This window comes from Podarcis gaigeae (assembly GCF_964106915.1).
Source record: "Podarcis gaigeae genome assembly, chromosome: 2".
Lineage (NCBI taxonomy): Eukaryota > Metazoa > Chordata > Lepidosauria > Squamata > Lacertidae > Podarcis > Podarcis gaigeae.
Window position 1 is genome coordinate 83,923,876 of NC_139679.1, and position 22,724 is coordinate 83,946,599.

General features: G+C 42.2%; 2 protein-coding genes and 1 long non-coding RNA gene across 7 annotated transcripts in view; 1 reads left to right on the top strand and 2 right to left on the bottom strand.

Annotated features, from left to right (window-relative positions):
* Positions 1-5,588, bottom strand: part of ARHGEF3 (Rho guanine nucleotide exchange factor 3) — a 100,935-nt gene extending 95,347 nt beyond the window's left edge. For all 3 annotated transcript variants that reach the window (XR_014561266.1, XM_083727042.1, XM_083727037.1), the window contains exon 1: positions 5,474-5,588. Coding sequence is in view for 2 of the 3 variants with exons in the window: in XM_083727042.1 (XP_083583168.1) it covers positions 5,474-5,511 (38 nt within the window). In the remaining variant the exon portion in view is untranslated. The remainder of the gene's footprint in view (positions 1-5,473) is intronic.
* Positions 5,589-5,881: 293 nt separating this feature from the next.
* Positions 5,882-6,858, top strand: LOC310838993. Of its 2 annotated transcripts, none has more exons than XR_014561275.1 (2): positions 5,882-6,015; positions 6,529-6,858. It is a non-coding gene; the product is annotated as an uncharacterized lncRNA (long non-coding RNA). The 2 variants fall into 2 exon arrangements; XR_014561276.1 differs by having other exon boundaries at positions 5,954-6,015; positions 6,385-6,858.
* A 6,525-nt stretch (positions 6,859-13,383) lies between these two features.
* The window catches only part of IL17RD (interleukin 17 receptor D), a 65,690-nt gene continuing 56,349 nt past the window's right edge, over positions 13,384-22,724 (bottom strand). For both annotated transcript variants that reach the window (XM_083727095.1, XM_083727094.1), the window contains exons 12-13: positions 19,773-20,712; positions 13,384-18,688 (exon numbers count right to left, since the gene is read on the bottom strand). In XM_083727095.1, the coding sequence (XP_083583221.1) occupies positions 18,573-18,688; positions 19,773-20,712 (1,056 nt within the window). In that variant the 3' untranslated portion in view covers positions 13,384-18,572. The remainder of the gene's footprint in view (positions 18,689-19,772; positions 20,713-22,724) is intronic.

The following is a 22,724-nucleotide window of genomic DNA, read 5'->3' on the forward strand; positions in this document are numbered from 1 at the left end:
TTGTAGGGAATATTATTAAAAACTTCAATAGCTGGAACGAAAATTTTACAGTGCAATCACATACATGTCTACTCAGAAAAAGTCATTGGGTTCAATGGTGCTTATTCAATGGTAAGCAGATATAGAACTGCATCCTAAGGATTTCTGCCCAATTATTTTCCACATAAAGAAAGGTAATGCACAGTATCCCTCATACTTAAAACAAAATTCATCATACCAGCTGGATGCAGCAGTATCTAAACAAAAAAGGGAAGACGTACCAAGTATGGATATCCCATTGCTTTAAACCCTTAAAAGTCAATAAATGATATATAGGTCCCCAGTTCTACATCATTGTATGTTAGCTAAATACTTTTAGATTTGCAGGACTGATATTTTAGGTCTGCTTCTTGCAACATCAATACTACTAGGAATAAATAGCCCTAAAAACAAAATCAACCATCCTCAAGAAGTTTTCCCAAAGATAACAACTTACTAATCAAGTGTTCTGACCAACTTAGTGGTCTTTTCCCAACACCAATATATTTAAACAAGCACTTTACAGAAGCCTAGACATTCAAACTACATGTTACATGCTTAGATCCTGTTAAAAATGATGTACAAAATAATAAAATGCAAGGGCAATTAGAAGGCAGAGAAGGCAAGGCAGAGAATAGTGGCTGCATGTGCCAAAGTTTGATCAAGATATCTTCTTGATCTCAAAACGTTTAGGACTTTCAAGTCCAAACCAGTACATTGAGTTCTGCCTAAACAGTGGGTGGGAGCACAGATGAGATGTGCTTTCTGCCATGTAGCCAACTGCAGTTGACAACCTAGTTACTCTTTTCTAGATCAACTTAAGTTTCTGAATACACTTCAAAGGCTGAATACACCATGTAGAGTACATTAATACAGTCCAGAAGCTATCAGGCCATGTATCAAAATGATCAAAAATACAAGATTTGTTTTAGGTTTAGTATGTTGTGTGAGTCAGGCCTCTGCCCTGAAAGACAAATGTAATAATGTTTAAAACCCCTCATGTGAGTGACAGATACATAAACTATACTAATTGGAAGCTGTTTCAAAACTCCAACCACAAAAAAGTCACATTTCTCTCAGGAAAATTGCCCTTCTTTTCTAAGTAATTATCTCTCTATTGGCCCTAATCCAACATGGAGAGTGTTGAAACTTCCAAAACTATATACTCTCAAAGAGTCAAAGGACTATCTGTGATGATATAATATAGATAAATGCTTGCAGAATAGGGTAATGAGACTTTGCAGTAGAAGCTTACTGGGTATTCATAGCTCACAACAAGCCACCACACTTGGGTCTGTCATGCACAATTGTACAAATGCATTCAAAAGAAGAATAAAGTTGAAGCAAGACATCAGCTATCAGTTTAGATAGTCAAGACATCAACCCTCTTGCCAAGACTGCACCTAAACCTAGGACTTTTGGAAGCGACCAGGTGGTGCCAGAGTACTATTAAATCCTCTATTTATATAAAATCTGGTGATGTATTATAGCACATTAAAAACTAACAGATGAACAAAGCAATCCAGACTATAAGAAGCCAGTGTAAATTACCCTGGGGTAAATTATATTAGTGCAAATTATCCCAATTTAGCAGCTGGGATACTTTGTGAATAATGGCAGGATATCAATTTAATAATTATTTTTAAATGATCTAAGCCTGGCAGAGGGAAAACAAGCGTTTAAACAGAGTTTCACTTACACCACCCTTTCTGCCAGTGTAAATTCTGCTAGGTTGCTAGGTTACGTGGCCAAGCTGAATTGAGTTTGGAATAGGGGTAAGTGCTCCTATACCCTGTACCAACCCTGCCAAGGCCCCAGAACACCACTTCTTCAGGACCTATCCTGGCCTTGGCTCAGTCAGCTTCAGGTGAGCCACGATGGTGGAGTTGAGGTGTCCAGCTGATGAGCGACAACCAGAGATCCACCTGTTCCAAATTCCACTCATCCGGGCAGATCTTGGTTTTGGATTTCTCCCTTACTGTGGCATAAGCTTTTCTGGACTAGAATCCACTTCAATCATTTACGCAAAGTGCTAACCATAGAAGTGCTGCCAAAAGACAGGAAATGCAATAGGCATCACCTGTGTGACATTTCTGTGCAAACCTGAAGAAGTATATAAGACTGTGTTCACCATTATTATTATTATTATTATTATTATTATTATTATTATTATTTATTGTATTTATGAATCACCCTTCTTTGACCAGAGCCCAGGGCAATACACAAACAAAGGATTAGCAACATGATAACAGCATTACAATTACAAAATTAAAATATTCATAAGGTAACAGTAATTAAAAACACAGTAATTACCATGTAAGATGGGAAAAGCCTGGGTAAACAGAAACATCTTTAGTTGATGTTTTTAGAATCCCTACAGCAAAGGGAAAAGATGGAACTCCAGAGTGAGACGGTTCAAGAATTGAGGCCCCACTACAGAGGTCTTCTTCAAGTCCCCTCATCACAACAAATCCTCATAAGGATTACAAGCAATGCCCCGTCTGCCAATCTTAAGGATAAAGTCAGCTGGTATTCACAATAACAGTAACTGGTGATGCCTGGAACTGGTGAGGGGAACACTTTAGGCATCTGAGGCTGGCTCTGTTCCATGAAACCTTATGCTACCATAAACCTGCTATTCTTGAAGGTGTCATAAAACCTTTTAGGTTTTTTGTTTTGTTTTTTACCTGGCATGCATTTCTTCTAGGCATACTGGTTTCTAAGCTATAATAAAAGAAGCAGCTAGACACTTCGGGTCACCATTATGAAGCTCCTACTATGTTCTCCCAAGTGAGTCCTGCAACAAATTGTTTCAATATATCCTCCTCACCTCAACAGAAACACCCATGTTCAGGGTGCCAGGCAGCCAAGGAACCACTTCCTACACCAGGATACTGTAAGATTTAAAGGGCTCCTGAAGATCACTAAGCATGTTGAGTCAGTGGCGTAGCGTGGGTTGTCAGCACCCGGGGCAAGGCAAGTAATTTGCGCCCCCAACCCGTGGATTTGTGCCCCCTAACCCTAACCCCCAGATGTTGCGCCCGGTGCGGCTGGCCCCCCCTGCACCCCCCACGCTACGCCACTGTGTTGAGTCCTCATTGGGCTATTTTCTTCCCCTCTTTAGGTTTTCTTAAAAACATGTTTTGCATTTCTGCATTTCTCAGCATGTACTTGAGCATGTTAGTACTTTGTTTCTCTGGGCCTAACTACACATTAAATTAAATGTGGAGTGTGCAGAATCATCAGTGTTTCTCAGCAAAATTAATACTAAGCACTGGGGTGATTTTCAATGGCACCAATAGGAGCTTTTTTCTAAGGTAAATGTTGAAGGGGAGGTTATTTTCCTAGTGATTATGGCTGTTGAGGGCTTAAACTTTGCAGTCCTGATTAAAACAGGGGAGGTCCGGATATAGTAGAAGTTCAACTATCTTAGTGTATGTGCTGTCCCAGAGTCTCACTGCACTCAAGATTTAGATCCTCCCTTTAATATTTGCATATATTAGCAACAACAGATAGGAATACTGAAACATATTATTTCAGTATTCAAGACACGGCAGTTCAGTTCAGAAGTCTTGAACCAAGACATGTCACTACAGATCCACTTTATTAGATAATAAGATGCTCATCAACAAAATATTGCAAGTATATGTCTGCCACACCTATCATAAGTCACTACAGCTTGTGTCATCTTAAAAAGATGACAGAGCTGTATCATTTAAGTATCGATGTAAACTTTCAATTTGCTTTCAAGTGAAAGTGCATGCCAATACAAACTAACTTGCAGGAACAGTCTGCTTGATTTCACCATCTGAAGGTCCAATTTCTATTCTTCCAATATAAGACAAGGTACCATAAATCAATTGAGTCTTTAGGAAGTGTGAAATGTACTTTACTGTCACTTTTCAAATATTTCTAAGGCAGGTTAAGAAAAATGCTTAATTAAACAAGTTATTTTGAAAGTCAGATAGCAAGCCAATTTGGGTCTTATTTTTTTAAAGAGAATGTCATAGAATCATAGAATTGTAGAGCTGAAATTTTATACCATTTAATTTTAAAAACCACTAACATAAAAGATATATTACTTTAAGGCTGCCTCTAATTCAGGGATGGGGAACCTCTGGCCCTTCGGCTGCTGTTAGACTTCAATTCCCATCAGTCCTAGCCATTATGGCCAAAGGTCATGGATGATGGGAGTTGCAGTCCAACAGACTCCCCATCTCTGCTCTAACGGCTACTTCACACTATGCATTCTGCAGCTGTGATGTTGCATGACCAAGTATATGCAAATCTGAAGCCTTGTTACTTGTTCTGGGAACCACAACTGTTGACATGAAGCTCTACACCTATACCACAATGTAGCCTATCAACATGTCAACATGTCTCTCGGTCTGTCATATTCATGCTGTCATAATAATCATGGAACTGGATCACATGAAGACATTCTTCATTTCAACCAGCCCTCTATTTCCACCCCCACCCCCATTCCTGTACTAAGCATTCAGCCATGCCATTACTGTACTTAAGTACTTTTTTTTTTATCTGACATGCTTAGCCAGTGCAAAATAGTAAAAGAGCAAGAGGTGGTGGACTCTCCTTGGAGATTTTCAAGCAGAGGCTGGATGGCCATCTCTCATGTGTGACAGTTGAGATTCCTGCGTTGCAGAGGGTTGGACTAGATGACCCTCAGGGGTCCCTTCCAATTCTACAGTTCTATAACTCATCAAGGAACAAACGAGAGGATAAACTAGGCAAACCTGCAGTAGCGCCTGTTAAAAATAAACTCATCTGATTTACCGAGAACCTTCGTGGACAACAGCCTACTTTTATCAGAAAAGGGGGGAAAGGACGCTTCTTATCATCCTACAGCTGGTGACTAATGGGGATAAGTCGTCAGGAATTTGCCGGCACTCGGAGCAGTTCCTGATGGAGGTACCCACCCCCCTCCAAGCAGGAAGATGCCCAGCTCTGTCCCTTAGCCAAACCGTTTGGCGATCGCCAAATACTATATAGCCTCCCTCTCTTCAGCCCATAATGGGCGTTTTCTGCATTCACAATAAAAAAGCTAGGGAGTTGGGGGGGGGAGGAGGAGCTCCCCTTGCCAGTGTGAATCTTTTAAACCTTCTGTCCTCGGCACATGATTGGGGGTTTCCGAGAACACGACGTCGCCTCGGGTGGGGGGGGGGCGCCGCTTCTGGAAACGCTCTGGGCGGGTTGCTGCTTTTGTTTTGGTCTTTCCAGTGCCAGCGAAGTTCCCTCAGCTCAAGCTGAGCAAAAACAACAAAAAACCCTGATCCTTTTTTTGGAGTTTCCACTTGACAGGCGGCGTCCCCGCCCCACTCTCGAAGCCCAAAGCTCTGCTCTCTCTCTCTCTCGGTTCCAATAAAGTTCTGCGAAGGAACCGTCTCCCCGACCCCGCACAGCCTGTTGCTTCTGGCAGGCGGCGCATGTCCCTTACCTGGCGCTTGGCGGCTCCTCTTCGTCAGCGCCCTGCATGGGAAGCTCGGGAGGAGGGGAGGCGGGAGCTGCCGGCAGACCGACCTGGCAACTGAGGCGCGGGGCCGCGCGAGGGGCGCCGCTTCCCCACCAGCCCGGAAAGAAAGGAGAAGCGGGTCTGTCAGTCGGTCGGTCAGGCCCCGACCCGGTGGGCGGGAGCTGCTAATGGGAAAGCGAGGAGGCGGCAGGAGCGGCTTCCAGCCCCCTGTCAGGCAGCCGCGCGGAGCGGGGGGTGAAGGGGACTCCTGACAGGGCGGCCGCAAAAATAGAGAGAGAAGGGGGGAAATGAAAATAAATCTGCTAACTTCACCCGCCGCCGCCGCGGCTCCCTCAGTTCACACACGAGGCCCCGCCCCCTTGGCTCGGCTCCTGGCGCGCAGCACCCGCCTCAGTTTTGAAACAGCCGCGACGGCGGCCACGAGCAGAAACGCTCGCTTCTTCGCCTCACGCCTCTTAAGCGCGCTAACCGCGAATTGGGGCCCCGGGCCAGCGCGGACGCTCGGGGTTAGAGCGTTCAGACGTGACGGGGAGCGCTTTACCCCCCCCCCCCAGCCGCTGTTGTTGGGGCCTGCATTCCGCTCTCTTTTGGCCTCAGCATTGCGTCGGTTCGGTCAACCGAAAAGGTTTTTCCCTCTCGGGAAGAGTTCCTCGTGGGGGTAATGGTAATATCCCTCCGTGTCGGAGTTGGGTTTCTGGAAAATGGGGCGGTTCCCGCGAACACGGAAGTCGCGCCTTGAGCTTCCCAGAGCCCTTCTGCCTCGTCTCAAAATGGGGCGAGGTTGGGGGTCGCCGTCTTATTTATTAGTGCCAGTGGAAATATGCCCTGAAGCTGAGGTCTTTTGGTGTGTTTCTAACCTCTGCTTTTCTTAAAAGTTCCGTGGTTTTTAATAAGGCTGGAGCAGAGGTTCTGGAAGCAAGTGAGAGCAATGCTCACGAAAGCAGGGATTTCTCCAAGCTGTATTTCAGAAGGTGTTAAAAGCGGGTCAGTATGAAAAGTACGCTCCTTTCCTCCCACAGAGATGCACTGTTAAGGGCAAAACTACGCGACTGGAGAAAGTGCAATGTGCCAGCCTACCTTTGAAAGGGAGATCTGATTCAAACATGCCCAAACTTGAGAGACAGATGCAGCAGGAAGTTTAAAAGGCTCAGCCCTGTTGACACCACACACTTGCTACGAATTATTCTACTATATTTACAAAGCTAAATGGTTAATAGTTTTGCCTTGTTGCATATTTCAGTCCTTTCTTTGTACTTTCAAGTGGTGGCTGCATGTGCTGTGTTAAGGCATGCCAAGAAATAAATTGACTTGCATGCACTTATCTGCATAAGGAAAAGCTTTTCAAAGTGTGTCAGCCATGCACTCTCTCCCTCACCACTACTCCACCCATTGGCTAAACTGCAGCGATATCATGGAAGGTTTGTGAACATTTCAATTGTTCAGGATGAAGTTGTTAGCAATAGAATGCTGACAGTGCAGCTTCTGTAAGGAAATAAAGCATCAGGAAATAAGAAGGTTAGGCAAGCAAATTTTGAAAGCTGGGAATTATAAACCAGGAAACAAGAGCAATAGAATTGGCTGAATTTTCCACATTGAACCATCTGGTCAACTTTTTTCTGCCTGTTACTGGAACAAGCAGCCTTGTCCCATAATTCTTTCCTTATAGATTCACTTAATGCAGTAAGACTTCCAGGTAAACTTTTATTTAACTGATGCAAAAGCAATGCCTAGGGTGGCTTACAATGTTTAAAGTTACAATTTCATAAAAATAACAGTTTAAAACAACCAAGGATACTGGCTCAACAGTTAAAACCAACCATAGAAAATAATTATTATTATTATTATTATTATTATTATTATTATTATTATTATTTATACCCCACCCATCTGGGTGGGTTTCCCCAGCCACTCTGGGGGGCTCCCAACAGAATATTAAACAGAATAAAACATCAGACATTAAAAACTTCCCTAAAAAGCGAATTCTCTGCCACACACAACAAAGCCTGCTGAAATTCAAAGGTTTTTAGTAAACAGTGAAATACGGAGCAGGAGAGAGCTAACCTTGGGAAAATATGTTCCATAATCTAGGCATGGCAACTAAGAAAGCCCTCACAGTAGGATTGGGTGATAAATCTGCCTTACATTAAAAAAAAAAAACAGATCAAAAGCTAGTATGTAGTATGTTTACCCCATTTTTAGTTGAAATCAAAGACATCAACATTTACTGTCCCTGAAAGGTTTATATAAAACACTTAGCATGTGTATAGGTCTTAAGGTAATTTAAATATATTAATATTTCTCCATAATCCTTAAAGCAAGGCATGGTCTGGATATGTGTGATGGTGCAACCTTGCTAAAGCTAGTAAGTGTAATTCTGATCAGATGGGGAATTGCCTAGGAGTCTTAGGTAGGGATAGTGCCTTTGAAGACTGTGGAAGACAGGCAGGATAAACATGTAATTTGACAGAGCTAGTCTGCTTTAAGGTAGGTTAATGCCATCACCCTCATATTGCAGAGATAACAGTGGCTTGAGTTCGACCACAATAAGAATCGCCAAACTAATACTTTGTTGACTTGCCCTAACTTTACTCAGACTCTTGCTAAATTCAGTGAGAGTTATGACTGCAGCCTTAGCTGTCACACTATACTGACTTAGTCTTTATTTCCAAAATGTTCTATCCTTAAAGCTACGTGTTTATTTATTCAGCAGTTTTATCTTGCTCCTTAACAATAAATTCTCTGGGCAGGGTACAAATTAGAAATATAACCTAAAATGAAAACACCAGCTAAAACATCATTATCCTTAGAATAAATCAGCATAAAACCAGTAGTGCCCAGGGTCTAAAAAGTACTCAGACATGTTTTTTAAACTGAAAAGTCTGGGTTTAGAAGTTAAAAAGTAAATGACTGAAATCCCTCAATAACTGCTTTGGTGATTGCCCATAATCATAAGTTAAGCAGTAAGGGGGAGATCTAGGAAAAGGTCAAGAGCTATATTTTTGGAAGTTCTGCTGAATGGACAATCCTAAAGGAATCCCTGGAGGACTGAAGAGAGTTTTAAGGTTAACTAGGAAGATAGAGGTCTCTGGTAGTTATGATTGTTGCTCCTATTTAAAATATATGTTTATAAGCCACCATTACGTACCATGTAGAGAATTAGGATAGAAATAATAATTTATTAAGTAAACATTTCTTCACACAGCCACAAGTGCAATGCAACATTCAGAAATGCATTATGAATACAATAGACAGTTCATTCTTTATGGTTTCAGTTCAACACTTGCTTCATCTCCACCCCTAATTACTGTGCAGTATACAAGCGTTACCCTAAATATACACTGTGGCTTCCTTTTAAACCAACTCCTCCTGCAACACCTTGGCATGTTTGCAAAGACTATAATAACAAGCAGCCAGCTTCCTTCTTTCATGACTAATGTGGTTTTACTGGAACATTCACAGGTTCTCAACAGCGCAATCCTAAATATATTGTTACAAAAGTTGGGTGCCTGTCCCTTTCTCTGCCAAGCGGTGGAAGAGCCCATGGAGTCCCAGGCACACACACAGGGTCTGTGTCCCTTTGGAGAATAGAAGGCATGGCAGAGACTGTCATGCTTTAAGAAATATGATTTATTCACCTATTTACACCTTCAGTCTGCATGAAGGAAGTCCAGATCTTACGGCTTATACGGTACATTTCCAGAAGCGGCAGTGCAGGCAACCTTCAGTCTGCCTCCCTCAAAGATGGATCCTAGCTCCTCTCCTTTCTCCCTCTCAGAAACCCCTTGCCTTCCCCCAGACCAGTTACCCTGGCAACCTCCCAAATCCCCAGTCTGTTCACACCTGGGGGAAGAAGTTAATGGCCCTCTATTGTTTCTCTGGCTCAGCCTGGTTGGTTTGCTGGCACAAGCCAACACAGGAATTCCCTGTCTAGCACAACTCTACAGTTTAATCCATATCCCAATTAATCCAAATCCTAGCATTATTCATTCCTAGGGTTTAGGGGAACACCCCCCCATCTATAACAATATTAACTTTGAAGTAAATCCCATTGCTCTGTAGGAGAATATCTGCTTTGCATACAGGTTCCAACCCTGCCCCTGTAGACAGACATATCTCAAGTCACTTGGCTGCTAAAAGCATTGTCAGCTTGCTCTGAACAGGGTAGCAGTTTTCTAAGTCAAAAGATGGGAGGCAAATATCCTGAGCAACATGGTGGGAAGACCACTCCCCTTCCCAGGGGGTGGAGTTGTGGACGGGCATCCGTGACCTTCCTGTGCATCATCGAGACTCTAAGCTGCGTCACGCCCTCTGGCTGACCAGGTGATCCAGGGGGCGTGACCGCTGCAGGCGGTTAGGCATTGGGTAAGCCTGGTTCATGGAAAGTGGAGGTTATTGCCTCCAACTGCCTCTCCTCGTTAAGGGTATCCCAATAAAGGGATCTGGGGGTGTGGATCCTGTCTGAACCCTGGGTGTGGGCCAGGGCCATGCCACAACCCCATCGGGGACCCTGGGGGATGCTCTTATCAAACGGCTCCCCCTATCGGTGGTTGACCCTTAAGAGACTTCCTGCAGTTGACCTATAAGACTTCCTGCGGGCTTGCAGGAGTCAGGATATAATTGGTTTCACCGAATGTCTAATCCAAACCACTCACATCTGTAACCAATAAAGCTGTGGCCTTATTTATCCCATTAGGTAAAGGGACCCCTGAGCATTAGGTCCAGTCACGGACAACTCTGTGATTCCGGGCTCATCTAGCTTTACTGGCCGAGGGAGCCGGCGTACAGCTTCCGGGTCATGTAGCCAGCACAACCAGAGCAGCGCATGGAAATGCCGTTTACCTTCCTGCTGGAGTGGTACCTATTTATCTACTTACACTTTGACGTGCTTTTGAACTGCTAGGTGGGCAGGTGTTGGGACCGAGCAACGGGAGCTCACCCCGTCGCGGGGATTTGAACCGCCAATGGCAAGCCCTAGGCTCTGTGGTTTAACCCACAGCGCCACCCGCATCCCATATAGCCCATTAACTCAAACTATTTGTGTCCGTGTGTTTATTATCTAAGTGGAATGGTGGGCCCCTGGGCCTCGCCAGGCAGGTTACTTAATCAGAAAGCAATGCAAGGCAGAGGATACCCAAGGTCTGTCCAGTTTTAGTTCTAATTTTAATTCATTAACAAATATCCATCCCATTACTTTTCTCTTGCCCTGTCTTCCATCCTAACTCCAACATACTTCCATTTTGCACTGTAGGCTTTCAAAGTATAGGACTATAATACATGTGGGAGGGAGAGACTTGGCTCACCCCAATACACAAAGTTTTCAGCCCAGGGTGGAAGGAGGCCAGGACACTGGAGCAGACCCGAGACTGGATTTAAAACACACACCCTGTTAGTCACAGACACCAAAAAGCAGCTCCACTTAGTTTGTTCAGAAGGCTTGGTGAAAATGAAAGTGTGCATGAAAATGAAAATGAAAGAAACCTGAAGAGCAGCTCAAAGACCACATTCAGTATTGCTTTCCAACACCAAAGAGAAGCTGGCTTGCAACATCTACTATATTTTTCCAAAAATGAAGGGGAAATGTGTGTGCGTCCTATGGGGCGAATGCAGGCTTTTGCTGAAGCCTGGAGAGCAAGAGGGGTCTGTGCGCACCGATGCACCGGCTTCTCGCTCTCCAGGCTTCAGGAAGCTATCCGCAAGTCTTGGGAGCCTACAGGAGTTCCCGCGGGGCTCCCACGGCTTGCGGAGAGCTACCTGCATCCCTGCGGATAGCAGTCTGTTCTGGCGGCTGGGATCGGGGGAAGCCTGGGGGAATTTTTTTTTTCTTTATTCCCCCCCCCAAAAAAAAAACTAGGTGCGCCCTATGGGCCAGTGCGCCCTATGGGGCGAAAAATACGGTATATGAAAACAAAGAAATAAACAGCCAGCCACCATTCCAGCCCCTAAGTCGATAGACCAAACCTCATGGTTGTTAATAAGAATAAAGCAAACCCCTAATAGTTTAGTTCATTCATGTTTTGACTGGCGTGCCATCATAATAGATGTCTCAAACTTTTTGGGATGCAGTAGACTTTACATTAACTTCATTCTGATTCACTGTTGGATAGTAAAAAAAACCCCTGGGATTTTGGACATCTGGAAAATGGAGCTTTTGGCACAAAGAAAGGTATGTGAAGCAGCTTGTTATTCACATTGCCCAGGAGACAGCCTAAACTCTTTCTAACAGGTACTTTGCATGCCTCTCTCCTTTCTCCCTGACATCTAATTATTTGCTTTACAAAAAGGTAGAAAGTTAAAAACGATCTATGGTGAATCAAATAAATAAGAGTTTTATCCAGGTTAAACTCATACTGCAGCAAGTCATTCTGTACACCAGGGGCAACCAATGTGTTGTTTGACTGCAACTCCCATGATCCTTTATGAGTGATCATGCTGGCTGGGAATGAAGGGAGCTGTAGTTCAATAATATCTGGAGGTCACCATGTTGGCTATCCCCGATGTAGACCGTTAGCAACAAGCAACCCAGTTGAATCAGGATGGAAGGGGGAGAGAGAGAGAGAGAGATCGCATACAATAGCACATTTTCATGAGTGAGTTGACAGATTTTGTTGTGTAGCATATTAGATACTTTCAAATATAATAACATGAGAGAAGCCTGTTGTATCACCCTGTTCTCACAGTGGCCAACCAGATACCTATGGGAAGCCCACAAGGAGATGAGCACAAGTGGAAAGTCCAGCAACTGGTATTCAAAAGCATTACTGCTTCCAATCGCAGAGGCAGAACAAGGCCATTGTGGCTAGTAGCCACTGATAAGCTTTACCTCCATGATGGGCTTTTCCTCCATTAATTTGTCCAGAAGCCTAAGTCATCCTCCTGGTCTTTGTGTGCAGCCTCCCAGCCAGCACACATGCAGTTCTCCCCACTTCTTGCTGCTTCATCCTAGAACCCTTGCCAAATGCAACCCCCACTGCCGTTTACATCACCCCCACCCCCGGCAATCTCCGTTTCAAATGCCTCCTGCAAAAGGAGTTTGTGGCTGAAGATCTGGTCTGACCTTTCTTACAGTTCCCATTAGTTGTTACTTGTCACCCCCTCCTTCTAGTTGATTTTTCTCAGCTGAGGTGCAGGCAAACCATCAAGACAGGATTATCCACTTGAACAAACTGCTATTTGTTTTGCCTCTCTGTTCAGCAGCAACCAGGTTGCCGAGACCAGATCTGCCACTGGTTGTTGAGTTTTGGCTTGGTGTATGGGCTTTGCATGTCAAAACCCAGCACCTTTAGTTGTGCATAAAACACACATGTCTGCAGTGTGCCAGTAAGCAGACATATTACAAGTCATAAATAGTCTACTAAGTGAAGTTTTGCCAAGGTCCCAGGGTATATAGTCTGAAAGCTCATGAAGTCACTACCTTGCTGAAGCTAAGCAGATCTGGTTCTGGGTCGGTGCCTGGAAGGATGACTGTCCGCAAACCACATGTATACCACCTTGGATTCCATAGTGGGAGAAAGGTTGGACAGAAATGTAAGGGGGAAAAAATGAAAAATGACTTATCACCTTGTTTGCTGCAGTATGTTTTGTCACCCACTTAGAACAAAACTTGAATTGGGCTTGCCTTAGTAATTATTAGTATAAATACAGAAAGCATTTATTAAGCTCTTCAACATTTTCTCCCGTTTTACTTGCACAAGTTTCATTTCCACAAGTGCCAAGGAAATAATGTTTATAAACAGAATGTATTTTATTTATGTCATATCAAGGAGATACAACAATATGCAACTTAAACACTGTTGTAATGCTAAAAAAAAGGATCAAATAATTTAAAAAATACACATGCATATAAAATCTAATATAAAAATGCAAGAAACACAGGATGAACTTTATGACATTTTATTCTGGTGTTAATCTCTAAAATATAGCAACATAAAAACTAAATTTATCCAAATATCAGCTACCGTCAAGAGCTTATATTCATGTACATAAACATGAAAACTGCTACATTTACTGAAGTGTCGACACATGTAGATACATCTTGCAGTTTTCAATTTACACACAAAATAAGAATTATAAACATTAACAATTATTGTAACTCTGCATTTGTGTAATCTAAAAACAAAACCCAGAACACATAAGGGATTATGTTACCATTTGACAAACTTCAGTCTGTAGCAACAACACAACAAAAAATAGTAACCTATCCCCTAAAATGTACATTAACATTTTTGGCATACAAGAGTTTTTGTTGCAAACCTTACTGGGTTGGAGTGGGAGCACATGTTTAACATGCTCCTCTTGAAGTTAAAAGTGCCTAACTGACTCATACCCAATGGTCACATCTGCACAACCTGGAATACGCTTGAGCTAGCCTTGGACTTGTGCACTTCTAACTCCTATGTTCTTACAAAAAAAATTCCTTCCAGTAGCACCTTAAAGACCAACTAAGTCAGTTCTTGGTATGAGCTTTCGTGTGCATGCACACGAAAGCTCATACCAAGAACTGACTTAGTTGGTCTTTAAGGTGCTACTGGAAGCAATTTTTTTTGTTTTGACTATGGCAGACCAACACGGCTACCTATCTGTAACTGTTCCTATGTTCTTGTCTCAGAGAGCCATGAGAAGTTTGGAAGTGTTTTTTTTCTGCTTTTAGTTAGCTATAGTTTGTTATATTGTCTGGACCAACAAACTGTAGTTAACATTAACTCTGCTATACAGTCGTATCTTGAAAGTCAAACAGAATCCGTTTTGGAAGTCTGTTTGACTACCAAAACGTTCGGAAACCAAAGCGTGGCTTCTGGTTGGCTGCAGGAAGCTCCCAAAAGAATGTTAGGCTTTCAAAAGAATGTTCGAAAACTGGAACACTCACTTCCGGGTTTCAATCATTTGGGAGCTGAAACATTCAACTCCCAAGGCATTTGGGAGCCGAGGTACAACTGTACTTAAAAGCCCACTCCAAACTGCTGCTTCTGAAGCCTTTTTTAAAATAACCATAGATTAATGTTAACCGTTAACTGTAGTCTGTTGGTCCTGAGAACATGACAAACTAAAAGCAGGAGTCAAAGCTTCAAAGTTCCTCCTTCCAACAATGCAAAAGGGTGTGTATGTGCAAGCCTGAAGCTCACATGGGTTCATTCTAGTTCACACACACTGTGATAAGTCATGGTTTAGTGTGTGGGGTGGACCAGCTCTTTTGTTTTCTGTGCTGAGTAGTCAACTTTTGGCATAATCCACCATGAGTTCCTCTAGTGCAAATCACATTGGAATTAGAATTTACAAAGGGTCGCAAGTTTTAATGAACCTTGCACAAGATTCATTCCAAGTAAATTTGTTCTTTGTCAAAAGTTCACCAGTCAATTTTCCTTGGGTACAATTTCAATTTTGAGATGAATAATTACGAGTAAAAGGGCAAAACTCAACTAAAGGCATGGATAAATATTTTGTAGGAGAACTTCATCTCTTGGGGAAATAATCTTGGGCTTTTCATGGTCTGCCTTTTGCTTGCTGGGACTGTTTTTTTTAAAAAAACACCACCACCAATTTTAGTAAGTGAGAAGTTAGCCAGAGTGGAACGACTTGCTTAGAAGAATCAACAAGCAAAAGTACATCCCACTAAAGTCAGAGAAGCTTCTTCCCATGGGAAAGCCAAAGCATATGGAGAAAGAGGATGGGAAGAAAATAAATCCTTGAACTGATTTGCTTTGCCCCTGAGCTTGCTCTTTGCTACCTGTGGGTAACTGCCCTGACAGCCACCATCCAAAACAGAATAGAGAATGCACCATTTTGCACTGAAGTTATGTCTAGTATGCACATACATTACATTAAAGGCAATTAGCCTTCGTCTCAAATGTGTTTGCTCCACAGTCTGCAAACCTTTTCTTTTTTCAGTCCTACTGCTGTTTTCAATCAGCAGAGAAAATAAATTAGGGTTGTCATACGTCCGGAATTTACCAGACATATCCGGAATACTAGAGCCGGAAGCCATGTCCAGGCAGAAATCTCAAAACTGTCCGGGGAAATCTGGACGTATGGCAAGCCATGTCTGCATTGTCGTTTTTGGCAATTTCCCTTAAAAATAGTCGAAAAACTCCATTTTCTTTCACTGTTTGAAATATGCCAAACCTGAAATAAGTTGCTATTTAGTTTTTGTTTACTTCCCATGGCAAAGGCAGGCAACTTCCTATCATACAGCATGAGGGGGTGGGATGGTTTACCTACATTTCCATTCAAAACAATTGTCTAACAAAAGGGCTTCTTTTCTGGCCACTGTGCTAGATGAAAATGCACAAAAGCAGTTGTTGGGAGAGATTTTATTTTGGAAAAGAGAAGCTTGGAGAAGAGAGTCATTAAATCCCCACATGCTTCCCTCCACAAACACTGATCTCAAGGCTCCATGGGAGAGAGAGAAAGGCGCTGGGTGGGGGTTACAATGGGAAAGTAGTTGGCTGCAAAAGAGTTAAGCACCCACCCCCTAAAAGTACTATAAAAAATAAAGTATACTATCATGCCTTGACATAAGAACTTGTGGGAAGAGTTCACTGGTTATCTATAGTACCACTGTTGCAATTTCTTTCCTACCTTTTTTCTACCTATTTTTATGGCTGTTCATTGTCCCTAAGTAAGAAGTTACCTACTTTGGGTTACGGGGAAATAATTGGTGGTTGTTATCAATCACTTGTGTCAGAATAAAAGAACTGCACAAAAGAGGAATGGCAAGCTGGCTGCGACATCACCTTTTTCACACTGCTGGTTCTGGAAAAAATGATTTAGAACAAACAAAGCAGCAAAAGAGAACTCTGAAGTCTGGAGAAAGATCAAAGCAGTTATAGGCAATGCCTAGGCATTTACTTCTTGCTCTTTCAGGCTTACAAACACATAAAAAAATTTTACCACTTGAAAATACACAAGCAAACCGCATCAAATTGAGAATATTTATCCTTCAAGTGTCTGAAAACTTGACATCTGTAAGGAAAAACTGCCAAATCTGTGACTGAATTGAAAATCTGAAGAATTCAAATAATTAATTTAGGGCAAGTGTTAGTAACTTGTTGCTGAACTACAATTCCATTCATCCCTGACAATTGGCCATCCTAGCTGGGGCTGTTGTAGTTGTTACATGGGGGGGCGGGGAGGAGTTCTCTACTTAACTAGATATGGCATTTTCTTAACCCTTTCCTCAATTCACACTCCCCTCTCTCCAAGTGGAGTTTGCTTCTGATCTTGGAGCCAACTGGGGGGGGGGGGGGACTGGAGTATTTTGAGAGGAACAGCATGTGCAGAGGCAACACTAATTGTTGAGAAGAAAGCACCGTCTTTGTATCTGTTCGCAGGCACCCAATGTTCTAGCTGCTACATCATCTATTTGGACCTTCGATTCAAAAATTTTATTATGTGTTCTGCTATCCTAGTTTGCCAAGTTTGCCACTTGTCTTTAAATTTTAAAAAATCACTGAACACATTTTACTTTGAAATTAAGGGAAAGCTGCCAGACAGAAGTGTCTTGATTGCTGTGGAACGAAAAGTATTATGGGGCAATTGCTGTATGAACTTTCAAGTAATCAGGATACACAGGCTAGCTTTCCAGCTGGTCAGCACACAAATAGAAAGGAGCAGGCAATAGAATATCAAAAATGGCAGGCAGTGCAAAGTTTTTTTTAAAAAATTAGCATAGTTACCTTGGGCAGAAATACCATTATTTACGGCAGTGATTCTTCAGCAAAATATCCTCTCATGTTTAAACCATTCAATAAAGTTTTCATTTCAGAATAACATCAACAGAGTTGCTTACTAAATTTGATGTCGTTATTGCAATTAAACACTAACCTACCTTAGACTAAAACAGTTTTAGGGCAATTGTGATCAATACATTTAATACAATTTGCAAAAGTTGTCTCTCAATGGACTTTACTTAATGATTCCAAAGACTCTGAATATTAAATTTGCATGTACATCTAGATTTTTTCCATACATTTGACTTTTATGCACTTGTATTTTTTGTTGTTGTGCTGCTGCACAACTTGTTTAAAAAATGTATATGCTTAATACATTTGTGTCTTTTAAAAATACCAAACAAATGGGGGAAATAATGTATATATGCACGAACAATTATAGAGTATATGTAACAAATCCATGGCACCAGTGTAAAATGGAGGTCATAACTTCATTAAGATTTTCTGGGATTTTTAGTATGATGTTAAGGACACTTTGTCAGTTGTATAAAGCAAAGGTTCGGCTTTATAACAATTGCTTATAGTTCCCCCCTTTTTCAAAACCTAATGGTTTTACTGGACTATACATAGCATTTTAGTGTTTTTACAGGTTCAGCTAAGAACATTTGCAGAGATTCAATTTTCCCTAAACAACAAATAATTAATCCTAAAATGAAAGTCTGAAGAGAACTAGTAAACATAATTGAGTTTAAATGTAAACTATTCTCAAACTGAAATGGCAATATAAAGATTAACATAAATATGTCCACAGGTTAACATAAGACACACAAAAATGTGACATGTTTTAATTTTCTATCAAAACACAATGGGGCAGATAAACATGAACAAAAAAAATGAGAGATTTCCTTTTTTTTAATAAAGTCTATCCTTTATAGAACTAGTCTTTGGCATTTTAACACTGAATTCTGCCCTTACATCCACCAATTCCTGCTGCAGACTTATTATTGTAGAAAGTACTTTAGTATTTAAGAGCCAGAAGCGAGTGCCAGACATTACTGGCAACTCATTTTGTACTTCAAAATATATATTTCAGAAAGTAGACATGTTCAGTTTCTGTATATCTAACTTGATCATGAGTCTGGTTCTAGGAATAACTTTTTTAATAAAAAAAAATCTTAGCTGTTACAGTATCAAAGCAGAAAATACTTTATTTTTATTTTTTTTAAAGAACTATGTATAAAAATATACTGGCCATAAACTCTCCTGGGGAGCAACAGATAATCTGCTAGGAAAGTGTATTTTCCTTCAAGTAAGTCAAGTGGCTGTGATAACGCAGAGATTAATGCATACACAGAGGCTGTCGATGATAAAGTGGCAATGCGTAACAATCTTGCAGTGTGTTATAAAGGTGCGATCGCCTGCAGTTCTTCAGTGCGGATATGGCAGTGAAGTTCTGCTTTACATATTCCAGGCACTAAGGATTTGGTGGCAGCAAGCAAAGGAGGTTCTTCTTCTCCTGCAACGAAAAATGTAGAAAATGTCCAGCTATCCAATTAAGTTTCAACTTCATTTCAAAATACAGTAAAATACAACATGTAGAAAACATGCAAACAAGCTCTGAATCCCAAAACAATTCCAGGAAAAAAAACTGAGGCAGGAAAAGACCAGACTTTCCCTGATCCTTCTTTTCCCTGCCCTGTGATCTACCACCAACTGCCCCGTGGGAAGCATCCTAATGGCTTTTTCTATTTTGAATGCTGTATCCAGTTCTGTACATGTGGATTTCCATTTATGCAACAAGACTTCCCCTTTTTCTCCCCCCACACTCTCAGAATCTGTTCTGGAAGATCCTTCTGACTCTTTGCAGAAGGGGTTGCATAGGAGAGGAAAGGAGGAAATTTAGGATAATATGTAAAAATGGAGAGGTGGGGTCTGAGCTTTGGAGGGATAAATAAAGTAAGACAAAAGGAGAAGTAGCATACAAAACTTATTCAAAGCTGTCTGTAGACCAAAGCTGCGAAAAGGCTAGTTCTGCGTAAAAAATCACAGGGATCAGTTCTGATAGGTGAAAAAACCAATAACAAGATTAATCAGAGCTGCACAAAAGTCTGTGAAAAGCTCAACACAGAAAAGCCTAACCCAGTGTAAATTTTAAGCAAGAATGAAGTCTAAAAGCAAGAAACAGCCACACCCAACTTATATGGGGGGGGGGGCAGAGTTGAAGTAAATATGGAATTCAGTGGAGAATTTAAAGTTTATTTTCGGTCCCTAGCATCCCAAAACCTCCTGCTACTTGCTGATGTGATTACTGCATAGAATCATACAAGTTGGAAGGGACCCTGATAATCATCTAGTCCAACCCCCTGCAATGCAAGAATATACAGCTGTCCCTTACAGGTGTTGTCCCAATACATGGTGTTGTCAAGCACCATGCCCTAACCAACTGAACTATCCTGCTAATTCTTCATTGCTCACAACTAAAATTTGGTGCTGTATTGTTGAACAGCAGATGAAGCGGGAGCGTTATCCTACTCAAATGTCCAGTTATATAAATGTTTAGACTGTAACTTGAGTGTAGTTCACTCTCTGTTCCATCTTACCCAGTCCTGATGATGAGGAGACGCTCTCTGCAATGGAACAGGTTTCAATTTGGTCTGCTATGAGTCCTTCCATTAAAGGGAGTGATAATTCAGATGAAGGAACAGAAGAATCATAAATCCCAGAGTCCCTGGGCATATCTGGGAGATTGGCAGCCTTTACGACATGTAGCAATGGCTGAAGAATGCAGCTACTATTCTGAATGTCCTGAGAGTCTCTGTCCTCGCCAAGATTAAAATGTTGCATCATACAATGAGAGTCTGAATTCAAAGGTAGAACAATATTTGCATCTGCTTTCAGGAAGAAATCCCCATCAGTCACTTGTTTACCGACTAAGTCATTTAGTACCAATCCAGAGTCAAATTTCTCCATCACTGGCTCTTGGTAATGTAAAGGAGGTGGGCGGAAGGGAACAAACTGCTTTTCAAACCAGTCTGGCTCCTGGTCAATATACTGGTGCATGTTGCAAATGGCGACATAAAGAGTCCGCCCAGATTTGCTCCTGAAATAATTCCTTTTGCTGATGTGTACAGGATACAATTCTGAATCATGAAGGCTAAGGTCTCTGGACTGTAAATGGGAGTAAAGCTGAGGCAGGTTATCCATGAGTTTGTACTTTGTAGCTAAATCCAGAATACCAGGAACATCACCCTCACAGGAGTAATCGAAGTAGACAGCAATGAACTTGCAGAGGTCATGTGAGTTCTGTTTTGCATGGCGCAGCTTCTCTGCTATTATAGCTACAGCGACCAGAAACAGTTCTCCCTTTGCAGCATCCTTCTCCTTGGGTCCCTTATGCTTCCAGTTCTTTTTCTCCACAAAGTATTTCATTCCTTTGGAACACACAATGATAATATACTGGGACTCGTTGATTTTTCGATGAAGCCACTCTTTTTGCCCTTCTTTACAAATCCTCAGATCTTCCCATAAGTCTAAAGAAACCTAGAAAAAATATTATTAAAACCATCATCTAATGGACTGACGTTTACTAAATATGTATTAGTTATGCTCAGTAACTTGTACGTGGTTTTATGCACAGACCTTCATAAGTAGGGATGGAGAATTTGTGGATCTCAAGATGCTACTGGACTACAACTTCCATCATCCCTGACCGTTGGACATGCTGCGTAGGGCTGATGGGAGTTGTAGTCCAACGGCATATGGAGGGCTACAGGTTCTCCTTCCCTGAATTATAGGTTTGTCTAAGAAGTTCATACTTTGAGATTATTATTTTTTGAAAGGTAATAATTTCAAGATAATAGGTGTGTGTGTGTATGCATGTGAACGTACACTGCACATACAATCCAGTTTATTATGCATGGTGTAGTGGTTATGAGTGGTAGTCTCGTAATCTGGGGAACCGGGTTCGCGTTAATCCTCCACATGCAGCTGCTGGGTGACCTTGGGCCAGTCACACTTCTTTGAAGTCTCTCAGGCCCACTCACCTCAGAGTGTTAGTTGTGGGGGAGGAAGGGAAAGGAGAATGTTAGCCACTTTGAGACTCCTTTGGGTAGTGATAAAGCGGGATATCAAATCCAAATTTAAAATTTTTTTTTTTGCAAGGTTGGTTTACTTGCCTCAATCCTACATTATAACCCCCACCCAAGAATATAGATGTTTAGTTACACAAAAAGCAGCAGCTTAATTACAGAAGCCACACACTTGGAGCTCCATGACAGTAAGTGCATATGTCAAAGGTATTTGTGTTGAACTGTCCCCAATACTGACGTGAAATTTTCATGCACACAAGATCTGATGGATGGGGCTAAGGCACTTGAGCATTAATTTGTACCTTTAAAAAAATTGGTACCCTTTCTAAATAAATATGGTTTGTATCCAACCAAGTCATACCCAGAGTAGACTAGTTAAATAAATGGATACTGAATTCAGTGGGTCTACTCTGAGTATGATTTAGCCCTCCTGAAAAGAAACTAAAGCAGAATACAGGCAATGACTTTTACAAAGATTTGACCACTAGAGGTCAGACATGCTGTATAAATCTCTATGCAAAAAATAAATCAGCATTTAAATTCATACAAACACCAATTAATTTAAACCTCACAGAGACAGGATTAACACTGAACAAAGACAACTCTAAATGACTCCTGCAGGCTAATTCCACCCCCTCACTTTTTGCCAAATCTAGCTATTTAAAGTACAAATTTTTGAATATTAAAAGAGTGAGAGAAAAAAACAGAATTATGGGGTTGGAAGAGAGCCTAAGGGTCATCTAGTCCAGGGGTCAGCAAACTTTTTCAGGAAGGGGGCAGTCCACTGTCCCTCAGACCTTGGGGGGGGGCCGGACCCACCCTCTTCCAAAAGCACCCTCCCCTCACGAAAGGACCCCCTGCCGCCGCCACTCATGCCACCACCACCTCGTCTTCAGCAGCGTCAGCGGCATCCTCTGTCTTGGCAGGGTGCAGAGCCCAGCCCACTAGCCTGGGCAGTGGAGGCAGCCTCTGCATCGCTGCCGCTTTCTCCCTCTCGGCTCTTCCTGCTCGGCCAGCTCTGGGTGCCACCCCTTCCTTCCCGCTGAGCAGGAGGAAGTGGCCAAGTGGGAAGAGCCAAGTGGGAGGAAGCGGCATCGGTGTGGAGGCAGCGCCAGCATCACCACGCGCCCAGAGGCATCAGCGGTTTCTGATTGGCTGCAGGAGCTTCCTGCAGCCAATCAGAAGCCGTGTCATGTCGCAGAAGTCATTCCCCACACAGCGAGGCCTCCGTGCTGCGCCGGTTTAGCACGGGGACTGACAAAGGTGGCAAGGTCCGCACGGTACGCGTGCCTTAGTTTACTGACCCCTGATCTAGTCCAACCCTTACAATGAAGACTGCCTGAACCAATAGTATATTAAGAGATAGGATTAGGATTCCAGGGCTTTATGGAACCAACATTTCATCAGTATTTTTTTTCCTTTTTAAAAAAAAATCCATGGTCCACCAATAATCGTTTCATGACT